Genomic DNA, 15,983 nt, shown 5'->3' on the forward strand with positions numbered 1-15,983 from the left:
GCTTGACTTCAAAAGTGTGCCAGTTCCTTGACTTTTGATTTCCAGTTTCCTACTCAGTTTTCTAGTAGTCTTTATAGAACTTAGAAAATTATAAAATAATGGTATTAAATGTATTCATTAGATCGGATTATACTAGCATTTGGAGTAAGCAAAGGTTGCCTGTTTGGGGAGTTCCCATCATGGAGCAGCAGAAACGAATCTGACTAGGAACCATGAGGTTGTGGGTTCAATCCCTGGTCTTGCTCAGTGGGTTAGGGATCCAGCGTTGCTGTGAGCTGTGGTGTAGGTGGCCGATATGGCTCGGATCCTGCATTGCTGTGGCTGTGGTGTAGGTTGGAAGCTGTAGCTCTGATTGGACTCCTAGCCAGGGAACCTCCATATGCCGTGAGTGCGGCCCTAAAAAGACAAAAAAAAAAAAGTTGCCTGTTTGTCTTTAATTATCATTTTCAGATGTTAATGGAATGCTAACATTTCCTACCCTGTGAGGAAATTCTGCTTATTTAACTATTTAATAACTTGGCAGGTTTTTTCAGTTCTTATCTGGGTACTTTATATACTAATTGGTTGTACGTGGTTTTACTGGATCCAAAGTCAAACCTGTGACAAGGGTCATTTAAATTAGAATCACAACTTCGAGGCACATACCTACGTTTAACCATTACCTTTTTAAGATTTGTAAATACTGTGCTAAAGGCTTATGGCAAAACATCCCACCACTAAAAATCAGAGCAATTTCACGTATATACATTTATAAACGCCATTAGAAATAGAGGGAGAGTTTCACTTGTAATATAGACTTAACACTTCTTTGAAAAAAATCTTGAGATTTGTACACCTTCAATGACCTACACTACTAAGAATGTTCATACTCTATTTGGGTTTTTCTTTATGTTAATGTGCCTTGAAATTCATCCCATGTAGACAGAATTATCTTAGATGTGTAATGTATCTAAGTTTAATGTATACTTAGTTTACTTCTTCTTGGCTGTACTTAGAAGAAATTGTGGTTAATAGTAAACCAGTAAAATCTGTGATCTGGGAGTTCCCATTGTGACTCAGTGGTAGAGAACCCAATTAGTATCCATGAGGATGTGGGTTTGATCCCTGGCTTCTTCGTTCAGTGAGTTAAGGATCCAGCATTGCCATGAGCTGTGCTGCCGGCTGCAGACGCGGCTCAGATCCTGCATTGCTCTGGCTGTGGCGTTGGCTGGTGGCTACAGCTCCAGTTCGACCCCTAGCGTGGGAACTTCCCATATGCTGTGAATGCAGCCCTAGAAAGCCAAAAAAATAAAATCTCTGATCTTTCCAAAGGAGAGGGAAGCTTGCTGGTCCTACCTAGCTGCTGTAGGCTGACTGGGCCACAGTCCTTGGTGAGATGCTGTCCTCTTCCCTCTCTGCCCCGTACACCTGATCAACTTTGATGTACGTCTAGCGTGTTTGACAGGGCTTAGCTCTTCAGATTGACATCCTGTAGCTGAACCTGGGTCCCTTTCTGTGTCAACAGAGATGGCTGATAAGTTTTGGTAGACTTCAGGTTCCTGACACACCAAGTATACCAAGAGGACTCTAAATTTTCCATGTTTAAGAAAAGACCGAAATAGCTTTCTAGAGTCCCTTATCACAGTACGGGTGGGAAAGTTTTTCTGCATTTATTTCCCTCTTCCAAAAATGTACTAAAAACATGAATGCATTTATTTTTAAATTTATTCTCATGATGCCATCCCTCTCTGCTGTTCTTGGCTTTTTAAATTTAGATATTTAAGGCAGTTATTCAGTTAGCAGTGGGGATATGACCAGAACAAAAGCTGTTGACTTGAGCATATTAACTGCCAACATTTGATTATCTGTGGTAAAGAAGAATGAAACCTAAAAAACTGACACTTGCTGAAATCCACAATTGTTAAAAGAAACAAATAGTCTTTTACATGTAGTCTGTGCTCATTGAATATTGTTTCACTCTCCTGCATTTCATTTCTTGTTTCTCTTGCGTTTTTACTGGCAAAGAAGCTAATAATTAGTGAAAGAGTCAGAATATAGATTTTTTGAAAGCAAAAAATCAAAGTCCTAAAAAATTCATACTAGGTAAGGTACTCAGTGATTAATAACTAATTATAAATTCTTAGGTGCTAGAACGAGTACGTAGGCTTAACAGTCTTGCTTTGTGAATAACCTTTTGGCATTGCTTTGGTACACGCCGTGGTGGGAGGTGCTACAGACCCTGCCCTCCCCGAGGAGATCAAATAAGTAACCGATACCTGTAAAGAAGACTGTAAGTGTTTTGAAAAGTGTTAAGTTTTGAAAGCTACTTAAAAGCCACAAAAATACGAGAACAAAGGCTTGGGAAGCCTTGTAATGAGGGAGGGAAAGTTGCAGAGAATTGGATGTACACGTTGAAGAGCTGTAAGCAGACCGACCGGCGTTATGTCTTAAGAATATGCCCTCTGCCCTCTGACAGAGCCGGATTGCATCTGCCTTGTCACTTAATAATGGTGTAACCTTGGCCAAGTTTCCCGAAAATAATTATGCCAGCCAACCTGCAAGATTGTTGTGAGAGACAGAGTCAGAATTCAGTCCGTGTTCCCGACTCTGCTCCCCAGCTCTCTCTTACGAAGTTTCATGTTAGAGCAGGGATGAAAAGCTCAAAAGGTTTGTTCCGTATTCAAGGGAAGACTTCGTCCTTTATCTAGTAGATAATAGAGAGTCAGAAGTTTTTGAGCCGTGAGACACTTACGATAAAATCACATTTGGGGAAAGTTAAAGCTTACCTGGGGATGAATTGGAACGACAAGAGACTGGCCAGGAGGTAATCCAGTGGGGGCTGGCCTAAGACCCTGGGTTAGGAGCAGCTTGTGGATTTGGTGTGGGATTAGGACAATTGTTGCTGTGGAATCCTTTGGTTATGGGCACGTTTCTTTTCTTTTCTTTTTTTTCTTTTTTAAAGTTTTATTGAAGTGTAGTTGATTTACAACATTGTGGTAATTTCTGCTGTACAACAGAGTGATTCAGTTGTACAGGTACACACATCCATTGTGTTTTATTAGTTTCTTTTCCCACATAGATTATCACACTATTGGGTAGAGTTCTGTGTGCTGTATGGTACGTCCCCATTGGCCAGTCATTCCAGGTACCTCAGTGTAAACCCCTTTCATTATAAGCAGTGTATTTCTCAGAGAAGTAACCCTAATGGCAATGCAGTTTTAATTTAAATATTGGACATTTCATGGTGCCCCTAAAATTCCAGGCAATATGCCAAACACTTTGTTCTTATAGATGTAATTTGAGTCTTGTGTTTATAGAGTGTGGGTACTCTTATCTCCCTTTGTGGACAAGTAATTGAGATGCTGTAGTTTGCCCAATATCACATGATAAATGAGCGGTAGAGTGAGCTTTGAACTTAGGTGACTTAGTACAGCGTTAAAACCTTAAGCTCAAGAATTTAGGCTTTATACTGAGTTTTTAAAACAACGTTTCTATTACCATAGGTACTCATGTAATGGAAGGCTCTGGAAGAATGGTAGTTACTGCAGTGGGTATAAATTCTCAAACTGGAATCATCTTTACCTTACTTGGAGCTGGAGGTGAAGAGGAAGAGAAGAAAGATGAGAAGAAAAAGGAAAAGAAAAGTAAGAATAGCAATTTGCTATATAAGGATGGGTGTTTGGAAATACGGCAGCTAAATTTTAAGAACTGGTACCAAAAATTACACTATTTCATCAGATTTTGATACAAAGAGTTCTACAAAAACAAATTACCCAACATAGTACTTGCGAGTTGCGCAATTGATAGAGCGTTTTTTGTTTGTTTGTTTGAAGACTTAATAGTCTCTGAAGGGCTCGATGAAGCCATCAGTCCTGTTTACCGTCGCTAGACAAATTCAGCAGCTCCTTGATTAATTCTCACTGTCATTTGACCAGCAGAATGAATTACACTCTCACTTCCTATTTGCTTATTTTTCCTGCTACTTTAGTAGTAGCTTTATCTGTCAGACATTTCACACTTTGGCCTCATTGAGCTTTTAATCTTTTCAGGTTTTCTGCTATTCACATTTACCAGTCTGTACTTATGACATAAAATCAAGACTTCACTTTGACACCTTGTATGTTTTTCTTTTATATTCAGCCTATCTTTCGATAGCAAGGCTTTAAACTTTTAATCTTGATCCATTGTATCTGCTGTCCTTCTAAGGGATCTATCATCCGCAAACTTGAGAACCATAGTTTACCACAGAGACGCTTATAAGATCATAGGGAAATAGTTCAGAATCACTTAGTTGGGGAATATGTCGGTTTTTCTTTTAAGCATCTGCGGTATCACCCTTTTCTCTCATTGGGGATCACTCCTCCAGAGTTTTGGTCCTTTTAGGATGATATCAGTTTACTGTGGTTTAACCACTTAGATTTATTTAATTTTACTTAGGCTAGTCAGCCCATATGTCTCTCACACACAGAAGTATTTTGAGATCTTTTAAAATAAATGCCTTGCTGCAGTCTTGGCTTGCTATAACTACAGCAGTGTTTTTAATATTTAGGTGCCACCTTAAAGTTTCTTAAGACAGAATGGAAGTCAGTTTGAAAACCAATAGTGATGATACCATTTATTGACTTCTTTATATGCATTATCTCAGTAATCTTTCCAACTATACCAAAAAGAAAACGTTTTTACTGATGAGTAAACTGGGCCTTATAGAGGTTGCATAACTTGCTCCAGGTCAGAGCTCTAGGAAGTGGCAGATCTAACCCACTTGTCCGGCTCAAGGATCTGTGCTCTTAACCATACCCTATGTTGCACCCTAATTTCTAGGAGACAGAGGTCATCAGACCCTATTAAAAAAGAAAGGGAAGTGTGCATCATGACCTTACTTTTTACTGACCCCGCAGTTTCTTCCCCAGTAAGCACCCCTTTTTCTAAGGTCTTATACACCTGTTTGTATTAATCCAGTCAAGTACATTTGCAGGAATTAGCATCTAACTTACTGTCCATTATTTTTGATTCTTGGATGCCTCTGTGTGTGTGTGTGTGTGTGTGTGTGTGTGTAACGGGAGACACCATCTTTCCATCCGTGGACTCCCACTACTTCTCCCATTCCCTTGAATGAATTAATACTATATATTAATATAATTCAAGGTAATCTGTTTCCGTTCCCTTCGTGGTCTGGGATGTGACTATCTGCTCTCTCTCCAAACTTGAGTTCATTCAAAGTAGCTAGACATTCGTTAGTATATTCTCATCTGTCCTGAGCATCTGTTCCTCTTTGACCATATTTATTCTCTGTTTGTATGCGTGTACACACACACACACACACACACACACACACCATTGTGCAACAGTTGTTATCGAAATGTGAACTACCCTTGCATACTTTACATGGCTGTATTCGTTTCTTTTGGAAAGCTTTAATTCTTGTTTTGTTCCTACAGATAAGAAACAAGATGGAGCTATTGAGAATCGCAACAAAGGTAAAGTCAGGAGGATAAAAGTATCCTTAGCTTGTTCTCATTATATCCAGAAATGTATCCCTTTTGGCTCAGCTGGATGAAGGTTCTGGCATTGTCCCTGCTGTGGCTCTGGTTACAGCTGTGCCATGGGTTCAGTCCCTGGTCTGGGAACCCCCACATGCCATGGGTACAGCCAAAAAAAAAACCCCACTAGAAACAAACACAAGTTCCCACCATGGCGCAGTAGATTAAGAATCTGGTTGCAGCAACTCAGGTCACTGTGGAGGTACAGGTTCAATCCCTGGCCCGGTGCAACGGGTTAAATAAAGGATCTGGCATTGCTGAAGCTACGACTCAGGGTCACAGCTATGCTCGGATTCAGTCCCTGGCCCAGGAACTTCCATATGCCATGGATGCAGCCTTAAAAAACAAGCAAACAAAAACAAAAATATCTTCTGTGTACTGGAGTCATCCGAAAGTAGGATCCGTTTAGCAGGGAAAATCAACCATCTATGGCACTGGGATGAATCTCTCTTTTGTCAGTGCCTTACTCATGCTGCCTTTACAATATTAATAAGATTTTAATTATGAGTTTTGGTAGTAAGCTTAGAAAAGTCCAGATATAGGTAAATTTAAACTAAGAAATGTTTTGGGTATTTTATCATTGGTTACTATGTGATTGCTAGCAGAAATCCATACGAAACAGCACACGTACTATAATTTTTTTTGCGTGGTTAAGAGTCTGTAAACGTATGTGCAGCCCTCTGTGTGGACACATATCACGTTCGACATTATGGTCTTAACTTACACGGGAGGGATTTAGGGTGTTTGCAATGAGTCTCATTACCTGGCGCAACACACGGGAAGAGAAGTGATTTGGTATTTAGCTCTGACTTTTAGGACCCTGTATTTCTTCTTAAGCCTCATGCCTGTTTCCTAGCACAGGATTCTCAGCTGGTACAAAGTTTCAAAACCTCGTGTCACTGTTGTCTTATTTTCTCAGGGTAGACACAGACACAGGCACAAAGCTGAATATTTACATTTTTTGTGTGTTTCTGTAAGAAATTGATCTTTGTCTTTTACAAATTGCTTGAAAATGTTAACCGGTATATGTGCCTTTAAAATGTAGTGACATTTTCATATGTTCTTCCATGTAGCAAAAGCCCAGGATGGTGCAGCCATGGAAATGCAGCCTTTGAAGAGTGAAGAAGGTGGAGATGGTGATGAAAAAGACAAAAAGAAAGCAAACTTGCCAAAAAAGGAGAAATCTGTTTTACAGGGGAAACTGACAAAGCTGGCTGTTCAGATTGGCAAAGCAGGTATGATAAGAGACAATAAGATGTTTTGTTGTAACATATGCTTTCTGTTTAAAATACCATCTTTTGACACACTTAAGAATGAAAGTCATTGCTTTGTGAGTAGAAGGGGAATTAAATATTTTCAGCTTTATCTACCATGTTCCAGGCCCTTTGAGTTACGGTAGATCCTCATAATATTTTGCGGCTTGGAATCTGTTCTCCTCACTTTACGCAGAGGGAGTGTCCTCTGCAGACTGGCTGCTAAGTAAGTGGTCGGGTTAGGGTCGGAGCCCAGTTCACAAGCCCATTTGCTCTTCTCTGAATTTCTGGGAGCAAGAGAGGGTTTGTTGTGAGGTTACTCTGTAAAGACTACCTAACCATAGTTGTAAAAAAAGAAATTTCATCCCACATTTCCTAATTTTTCTACTGACTATGACAAAGAAAAATTTAGGAACATGTTTTTCTTAAAGTTGTGCTTTGCTTAAATTGAATGGGTTAGTTAGAGCATCCTCCTGGTGAGGCTAAAGTGATAAATTGCAACCACCACTAGAAAACACCTGTTCAGAGAGCCATTCTGTAGGCGGGGGGAAAAGCACAACTCTGGCTAGAAGCAGAGCCTGCCCTTCAACAGTTTCCTCTTTGTGTGGCTAAATCAGCACAAGTTACTGCAGTCACTTACCTGGCCTCATTCCGTGACTTCTTAGGAGGATGTTGAAAAAAGTTTGTTTTTGCTTCTGTGCCCAGGAAGCTTATTATCTCATAGCAAATGTTTGCTTTTTGTAATATGTAACCAAATGGTAATACTGACTCAGAGTGTTGGGGAAACGGGTGGATGTAGCATGAGGATGGTGTTTTCGTAGACATTGGATTGGGTTATTAGACCCAGACATGTCGCTCTTCCTTATTTCGTGATACTCATGTGGAAGGACTAACTGTCCCACAAAATAGAAAGGTAATGGTTTGTAAGACATGATGAACTCTGGGTTTTCTAAGAAAGCAGTAGCATGAAAAAAAGTTAAGAAATTATTTCAGTAATTGGTGTTTTTTCATTAAAAACATAGGGTTAAATATTTAATTCCGGATTTCCCCATTGATCAGACTCGTATCAGCTTCTTTTTTTATCATCAGGCCGCTCGTCCACATGTAAAGCACCAAGGCTTGGGTGTTTCCTTGTCGTCGGCCATTATTTTGTCTCAGATTTGGTAGAAGGCCTAAGATATAACTAAGAATCATAAATGCTTTTTTCCCATTTCTCCTGGGGACAACTTGGAAGAAGAAATTAAATCTGACAATGTCAAGTGATGAGTTAGGTGCCAAAAAAGGAGGGAACAGTTTCTCAGAGAAATTAAAATAGATATTGCCTAAGCAGTTATAATTCTTCCAGTGGCTGATACGTAACGGAGAGGGCGTCATGTCTGGAGTATTTAATAATTACGTTTTCCTTCTTTTTCGGTGCCGAAAGGTCTGTTGATGTCTGCCATCACAGTTATCATTCTCGTACTGTATTTTGTCATTGATACATTCTGGGTTCAGAAGAGACCGTGGCTTGCTGAGTGCACACCCATCTACATACAATATTTTGTCAAGTTCTTCATTATTGGAGTTACGGTTTTAGTGGTAGCGGTGCCAGAGGGTCTCCCCCTTGCCGTCACCATCTCACTGGCGTACTCGGTCAAGGTAAGTGGCAGACAGTCCAGGAGACGTCCGCAGGTGCGGAGAAGGCACCACGGCTCACCCTCTCCCCTCAGGTGCTGCAGCTGGATTGCCGTAAATTGACACGGTTTGCTGTCAAGTGCAGTCGCTGGGTCCCTCCCCCCCTGCGGTTGGAGAGCTCTGCGCGGAGACCTAACCGTCCCGGGAGGGCGGCCCGGACACCCCGCCAACTGCCGGGAAGGTTCTCACTTCGTGTTCTTGCTGGGGCAGTTTGTGTCCTCCTGTCCCTTCCCGTTTCCCATGGTGTCGTTTCCCTGTGCGGCTGGAGCAGGGAGCGCCGCGGGTCCAGCGTCTGCGGCCTCCTCGCTTCTGCACTTGGACCCGCGTGACCGCTCGCTCCCGCCTTCACCCGGCGGGCAGCCTCGAGCCCTCCAGGGACGTCTCATCTGACTCGGAATGAAGTCCAGGGCTCCTTGCTGCGGCCCGCTGGGCCCAGCCCGACTTGTCCCTCACGTTCCTCGCTGGGTGCACCCCCCCCCCCCGACTCTCCCCAACTCTGGACCAGCTTCACCGCCTTCCGGCTGGTTCTCCGGTACCCCGACCCCGTTCTCACCTCAGGGCCCATGTGTTCCTTCCGCTGAAACATCTGCTCTCTGACTTTTTCCAATCTCTTCAAACATCACCTTCTCCCTCCACTCTATTTACAGTAGCTCGGGCCTTCTCAGTCTCCAGGTAGAGTGCCAAAAAAATTAGCTTGGATGGCTTTGCAAACTGCTGTTTACCTAAAGGAATGTTTTAGTTGAAGGTTACTAATTTTTATCAATCTTATATCTTAGGTAGAAAAGGTGAATTGGATTTAAAAAGTTTAGCGTGGATAGTTTTGATCTTTCAAAATGGCTTCACATATAAAACTCTGCCTAATGAGAGAATAGGACTCTTGTCAGTTTTCTAGTGTTCCTTCGTATTTCTCCTTAAGTAGTGTTGCTGACGGAGAGCAATACAAAGCGCTTAGTCGGAGTTTCTGCTCTCGCACTCTCCTCTTATACAGTGTTCCTGAGAACTTTCAATAGACTTGCCAGGAGAAGGATATTTTTTCCTTAATCTTTTCACACCTTGTACATCTTTTGTTTCAAAAATATGGTGGCAAATATATCAGAGTATAATGAAATCAGTCTCATCATCTGTTTGTCCCTTTTTTTCTTGTTTTTGACTGCATCCACAGCCCATGGAAGTTCCCGGGCCAGGGATTGCATCTGAGCCTAAGCTGTGGCAGTGCTGGAACCTTAACCCACTGTGCAGGGCTGAGGATTGAACCTGAACCTCCACAGTGACCAAAGCTGCTACAGTCGGGTCCTGAGCTCACTGAGCCACAGCAGGAACTCCTCTATTTGTCCTTTTTTTTTTGATGTTTTAAAATAATTAGCAGTAATTGGGGTAAACCTAAGTTTTAGGCACATTGATAAAATCATTTTATGAATACCATCATTAGTTCACTTTGAATAAAATTAATGATATTAATTTTTCAGTTGATCAAAAAGATATGGACAGGATTGATTTGAGTTTCTTTGATAGAAAATGAATAGGAGCATTTTTTTAAGCTTTTATCTTTTATTAAGTGTTTATTTAGCCAAAATATTACAAGTTACTTGTTTTTCCTCACTGAGGTATAGTCCTTATGGCTCCTCTCTTCGCTTTTTGCAAAACTGAACACATTTTCTTTACTGCAGAACTTCTTTCTTGTAATCTTTAGTATTAATGCAAATCACAGTAATCTTCCTTTCCCGTACTTATTTCTTCAAGGAACCAGTTTTTTTACAGGATCTTGCACTTTAGTAGTCACAGAACATACTTTGTAAAATAACTCTACGCAATTTTAAACCCATTCCAGGTATGTTTTAAGAATCAGTTATCAAGCACTTTAACCTAAATGCCTTTTGGAGCTACGGTGAAACTCTTATTTATTTTTAGAAACTGTCTTTTGCTTATAAATCAGAGGAAGGAATGGTCCTGAGGATGAGACTACCAAGTGTACCAGTTTATGGAGACGATAAAAATGACCCTTTCTAGGTTTGACATGTTACCTCAATCCACCAGAATCCAAAAAAAAAAAAAAAAAAATCAGGCAGCAACAGGCCCACAAGCTCTCTCTATATTTTAACTGATAAAAGCTACTTTCTACTTGGTGATGATTGATGTAAGAATCTTTTATTTTCCACTTAATATGGAGACTTAACCCTGACACGTAATGTATTCTTACGTGGCGGTAAGTACCTCCTCTGTGCTGCAAATTGTCATTGCCCCTGTCGTTTGAGGACACTTTGCAGAAGCCGTTGGAGGCATGTAGTCAGCATGGTTTGCATATGGGTATCTGTATTCATTTACTAGATTTGTTATGTAGTTGGAAAGTGATCAAACCCACAGGAAGCTGTTATTCTCTAGCTTATTTGAATAGGTCAGATCTCCTAAATTCTTCCAGTATTAAATTGGTGCTTTAGACTATGTATCCATGTAAAGTTGGGAGTTTTAGTTCTGATTTTAGAGCAGTTTATAATCATTATAATATAATGAGGTCATTGGTTTTATGGGTAGCCTAACTACATTTTTTTTTTTTGTCACTGTAGAAAATGATGAAAGATAATAATTTAGTAAGGCATCTGGATGCTTGTGAAACCATGGGAAATGCTACAGCTATTTGTTCAGATAAAACAGGAACATTGACAATGAACAGGATGACAGTTGTTCAAGCCTACATAAATGAAAAACATTATAAAAAGATTCCTGAACCAGAAGCTATTCCACCAAATATTTTATCCTATCTCGTAACAGGAATTTCTGTGAATTGTGCTTATACATCAAAAATATTGGTAAGGTTTCTTTAACAATTACTTCATATATGAAAATAATATTTTAGTTTGTAATAATTAGACTTATGTAGCTCTTTTTTGGGGGTGGGGGGTGCACACCTATGACATTTTGGAAGTTCCCAGGCTAAGGGTCAGATCAGAACTGCAGCTGCCGGCCTGCACCACAGCCACAGCAATGCGGGATCTGACCCATATCTGTGACCTACACCACAATTCATGGCAACATCTAATCCTTAACCCACTGAGCATCCTGCATCCTCATGGGTACTAGTCAGGTTCATTAACCTGCTGAGCCACAACAGGAACTCCTGTATGTAGTTATTAAGGCCTATCATTACTATCTATAAATTGAAGAAATTGAATTGTGCTAAATTTAAAGAAGGAATATGTCCATATACTGTTTCTTTGGATGCATTTTGTGTTACTAGTAAGGACATTTGATCAATAAATATAAACATTTTGTTTACTTGTATCTTTCTCTTCTTGTATTTTGAGTTTCTTGTGTTAAATTCTTGAGCCTTATAACTAGAACAAGTTCTTAATTTTAAATTCTTACTTTGCCATTTATGAAAGACTAGGCTATCTTACTATAGAAAGTCAACTCTCAAGTTACTAGCGAAAGTTTTGAAACTAGATTTCAACTTCAAATAATAGGTTCTCTATATGCTTGCTGTATGCTCTCTTTGGTTTCTCAGTAGATCCTAAAATCTTTTGGGACTAACTCAGTAAAATAATTCTAGACTTGTGCTACCTTAGAAGAAGATATTTTTTAACTTTGCAAGTTTTTGAAGTCATATTTATAACAAAGCATAAAATTGTTTGATTGCTATGTGTTCTAGTGATTTATGGATGAAAACCATAAACAAAATTAGTATTGCAAGAATTAGATTATTGGACTGGAAAGATGAGATCTTGATTCTCGGTCTAGCTTTGCCTTTTACCAGCTGAAATTCTGAGCTTTACTTTCTTCAGTTGTTGAGATGGTTACATCTGCCCTAATGCTATGGTCATGATTACATAAGGACGTATTTGTAAAGATGCCAAGAAGGAAATAAAATTTTTATATATATTTAAGGCAACAGTGCTTTATTTTAATGCACATATTTTTATTTTGAGCCTTAAAAAGTGGTAAAGTAGATTTAAGTTATTCAATATAAACCTTCTAAGAAAACAGAAAGAGAAAAGGAAAGGAATTAAAATTAAGTCCCACATGTGTCAGGAAACACCTTTAACTTTACGTGTCTTATTTAATTCTTGGTTCATAAGTGCTCCTATTTTCCAGATGCTGAAGCCAAGGACCACAGAAGTTGGGTAATTTGCCAAAAGTTCACACAGCTAGTAACTGGCAGGGCTGAGATTGGAACCCATGTCATTTTGCCCCACAGCCTCTTTCTGCCTCACCTTTTCACTGCCCCTCTTTGAAACGCTGATGCTAATGGAAGTGTCCTCTATGCTTGTGTTTTAGCATTCTAAACTACACTGTTGTAGAGAAACAAGATGATACCCGTCTCTCAACCTTTTTCTCTTGTAGCCACCGGAGAAAGAGGGTGGATTACCTCGTCATGTTGGTAATAAAACTGAATGTGCCTTGTTGGGACTTCTTTTGGATTTAAAACGGGATTATCAAGATGTTAGAAATGAAATACCAGAAGAAGCACTGTACAAAGTCTACACCTTCAATTCTGTTAGGAAGTCCATGAGCACTGTCCTGAAAAATTCAGATGGAAGTTACCGAATATTCAGCAAGGGTGCCTCTGAGATAATTCTGAAAAAGTAAGAGGAGAATGCTTAGCTGAATAAGTTGCTAACTGTGGTCTCTGTGTGGAATACTTACTGTGTTGTTATTGTTGCCGTTTTCTTTTTGTGCACATCAGGCATTTGCTAAGATCTTGGAGTTTTTAGGATGTCTTTAAAGTACCCAGATCTTGGCTCAGAGTATTCTGCCATTTTCACATTCCAGCTTATTTTATTTCTTAGTGTTTTGCTACAAAGAAAATAAGCCCATTACATTGTCTGGTAGGTTTAATGAAATGAATTTGGATATTTGTTTTTAGACATGTTGACTCCATTATTATATAGGGTCATGAAAAATAAAAGCCTCCTGGAGAGAAAAATTCACGTTTGTTTTCAACACTGTTACAGATAGTGATGAATGAATTATAGATTAGTTTTTAGAGCAGCGAAGCAATAAAACTAGATCTTAAGAGTACTCTCTTTATATCAGAGTGAGGTTTTATCATATTTATGCTGCTGCAGTGTTGTATTTAAGTATCTGCAGTCATTCTCAGTGGTAATCTTGCTTTTGTACTGTCCTTGTACAGACTTGTAGCTTCAATTTTGACATCACATGTCTATGTATTATTTCCTTAATGCTTATCTGTTATTACAGGTGTTGTATTTATCTTACTTTTTAAAAATTCCATTAGAGAAGTAGAAAACTCGTTAAAAAAAATTAAGAGCATTTTTGGAAAATTAGGACCACTTGAAATTGTCATATTTAAAATATTTCTGGAGTTTTCTTGTGGCGCAGCGGGTTTAGGATCCAGCATTGTCACTGCAGTGGCTTAGGTCATTGCTGTGTCACAGGTTCATTCCCTGGCCCAGGAATGTCCATATGCCATGTGTGCAACCAAAAAGAAAAAATTTTTTTAAATAAAATACTTTTAGTCTTAATTTGCTTATATGTGGATTATAATCTAGTTTTATCTTAACAACACTTGACAGATTATAATCTAACAGGTTTAAGAGATAAGTGTATAAATAAATGAAAATAGAGTATGTGACACATGTACACAAGATTCTAAGGTGAAAGGTCATACGGTGAAGGATGTAACCTTTAAGACGGGTTCTGCCATGAAGGAAGAAGGTCAAGGTGAAGGAAGCCACATCTGAGGGAGGGAAGAGGGAATATGCAGGCCGTGTTGAGGAAGGAGGTAGTGGTGTAGTTCAGCCGAGTAGTGATGGGCTTTTGTGGCACGTGGGACATCCTTCTTCCTTGCAAATATGCTTGGTTATCTGATTTCAGTGTGAAATGTTAGAAATCTTGCATCCATGGCTTGCTGGGTAGCAGGCCAATGGTGTGGGGAGATTTTTTAAATCAAAACAGTGGGACTTTGGCTTTTCTGCCACGAAGTAGCTTTGGGATTTGGGGACAGATTCTTCCTTTAGCTTCATTTTCCTTCACTGAGAAAGAGGACAATGTCCATCAACACTGAAACAGTAATAATGCACATAAAACATCTAGCGTGGAATCTGATACATAGTGAGTACACAGTAACTCCCTCCACAGTGAAATTTACATTGTGTTGTGGAGGCACTTAAATGTTGGGCTAAGTTAAAACAGATTGGGAAGCCAGATAATACAACTGAAGAATTTTTTTCATCAGGTAGTAGAATGAGCAGGCTGTGGGAATGAGGAGAGTTCTTGCATCAGGGAATAAAGTCGGTCGGAGGGAGAGAAAGGATGGGGAGTGGAGAGCGATATCAGTTAAAAGGCGCTAAGGATAGCTGTAGATTGAGGTGTTCTCCTTGTGGCTCAGTGGGTTAAACACCGGACTAGTATCCAAGAGGATGCAGGTTCAATCCCTGGCCTCACTCAGTGGGTTAAGGGTCTGGCTTTGCCACAAGCTGCGGCATGGGTTGCAAATGTAGCTTGGATCTGGTATTGCTGTGGCTATAGTGTAGGCCTGCAGCTGCAGCTCCAGTTTAACCCCTAGCCTGGGAACTTCCATATGCTGTGGGTATTGCCCTTTAAAACAAAACAAAACAAAAACAGAAACAACATCAACAACAAAAAAACCCGCTGTGGCTGGCAGTAAAAGCCAGAAGAAGGCAGTAGAGTAGCAGGGGGAGTAGAAAGTAGAGAAAGGAAACATTCAGAAAACTGTTCACAGGACACAGACATAGGACTTAGAAGCTAATACTGTAGAGATGATGAAGAGAAAGGAAGTACTCAAGTGAGATTTTAGACTTAATAGTGAAATGATTGGGAGTAATACTCATATCTGCTACACAGGAGGCAGCCTTTAGTCTGGCATGCAGCAGGTTTAAGGTACTGGTACAACATCTGAGTGGACTCTTCAACAGGGATGGAAAGCTTTGGAAAACAAAGCAGAAGATGGAAGTTTGGGAATCAGCTGCCTAGAAGCAAGAGGCAGTGGCATCATGGGAGAGGAACAGAGAGAGGCAGTGTGAAAAATAAACTTTAAATAGGGAAGTATACAGTGTAACTTTTATTTGCTACTTCGTTAAAAGATTGTAGTTAGTTTCACTGAAAATAAAACTTTTGGCATTATTTCTCTCATTCTAATAGAATGCTTGTTTTAACAATAAGTTATTTTTTTTTTCTTTCATGGTTAAAACAATATAGGTGATGAAACAACGTCTCAGGTAAGGGGTTGATTGAACTTGGCTTTTTTACTTGAAAAGAAGGAACTATTTGGAAATTTTGTATTAATTAAAATTATCTATAATTCTGTACCAGAATGGAGAGGTGTATAGTTTATTCTTCTCTGCCACTAGGAATTTTTTGGTGACCGTTTAAAAGCTCTACATTTCTGAAAGAGAAGGTTTAGAGAATATCCAGAGTCACTGATTAAATGGAGAATGATCGCAGGAGAACTATAAAAAGAGAACTGTGCTTTTTAAAGAGGAGGGTGGAAAGTGAATACAAGTTCAGTCTGTGAAAACACAACATATGTAATTCTTTGAATTCCAGATATCAGATTCCATGC

At 39.6% G+C, this 15,983-nt stretch overlaps 1 protein-coding gene across 9 annotated transcripts in view; it reads left to right on the top strand.

Moving 5' to 3' along the window:
* The window catches only part of ATP2B1 (ATPase plasma membrane Ca2+ transporting 1), a 125,719-nt gene that overhangs the window by 78,772 nt on the left and 30,964 nt on the right, over positions 1 to 15,983 (top strand). For all 9 annotated transcript variants that reach the window (XR_002343820.1, XM_021091178.1, XM_021091176.1 and 6 more), the window contains 6 exon segments: positions 3,483 to 3,623; positions 5,418 to 5,456; positions 6,593 to 6,754; positions 8,196 to 8,410; positions 11,008 to 11,250; positions 12,782 to 13,023. Coding sequence is in view for 8 of the 9 variants with exons in the window: in XM_021091178.1 (XP_020946837.1) it covers positions 3,483 to 3,623; positions 5,418 to 5,456; positions 6,593 to 6,754; positions 8,196 to 8,410; positions 11,008 to 11,250; positions 12,782 to 13,023 (1,042 nt within the window). In the remaining variant the exon portion in view is untranslated.

Source organism: Sus scrofa, chromosome 5, assembly GCF_000003025.6.
Source record: "Sus scrofa isolate TJ Tabasco breed Duroc chromosome 5, Sscrofa11.1, whole genome shotgun sequence".
In the NCBI taxonomy this organism is placed as follows: Eukaryota; Metazoa; Chordata; class Mammalia; order Artiodactyla; family Suidae; genus Sus; species Sus scrofa.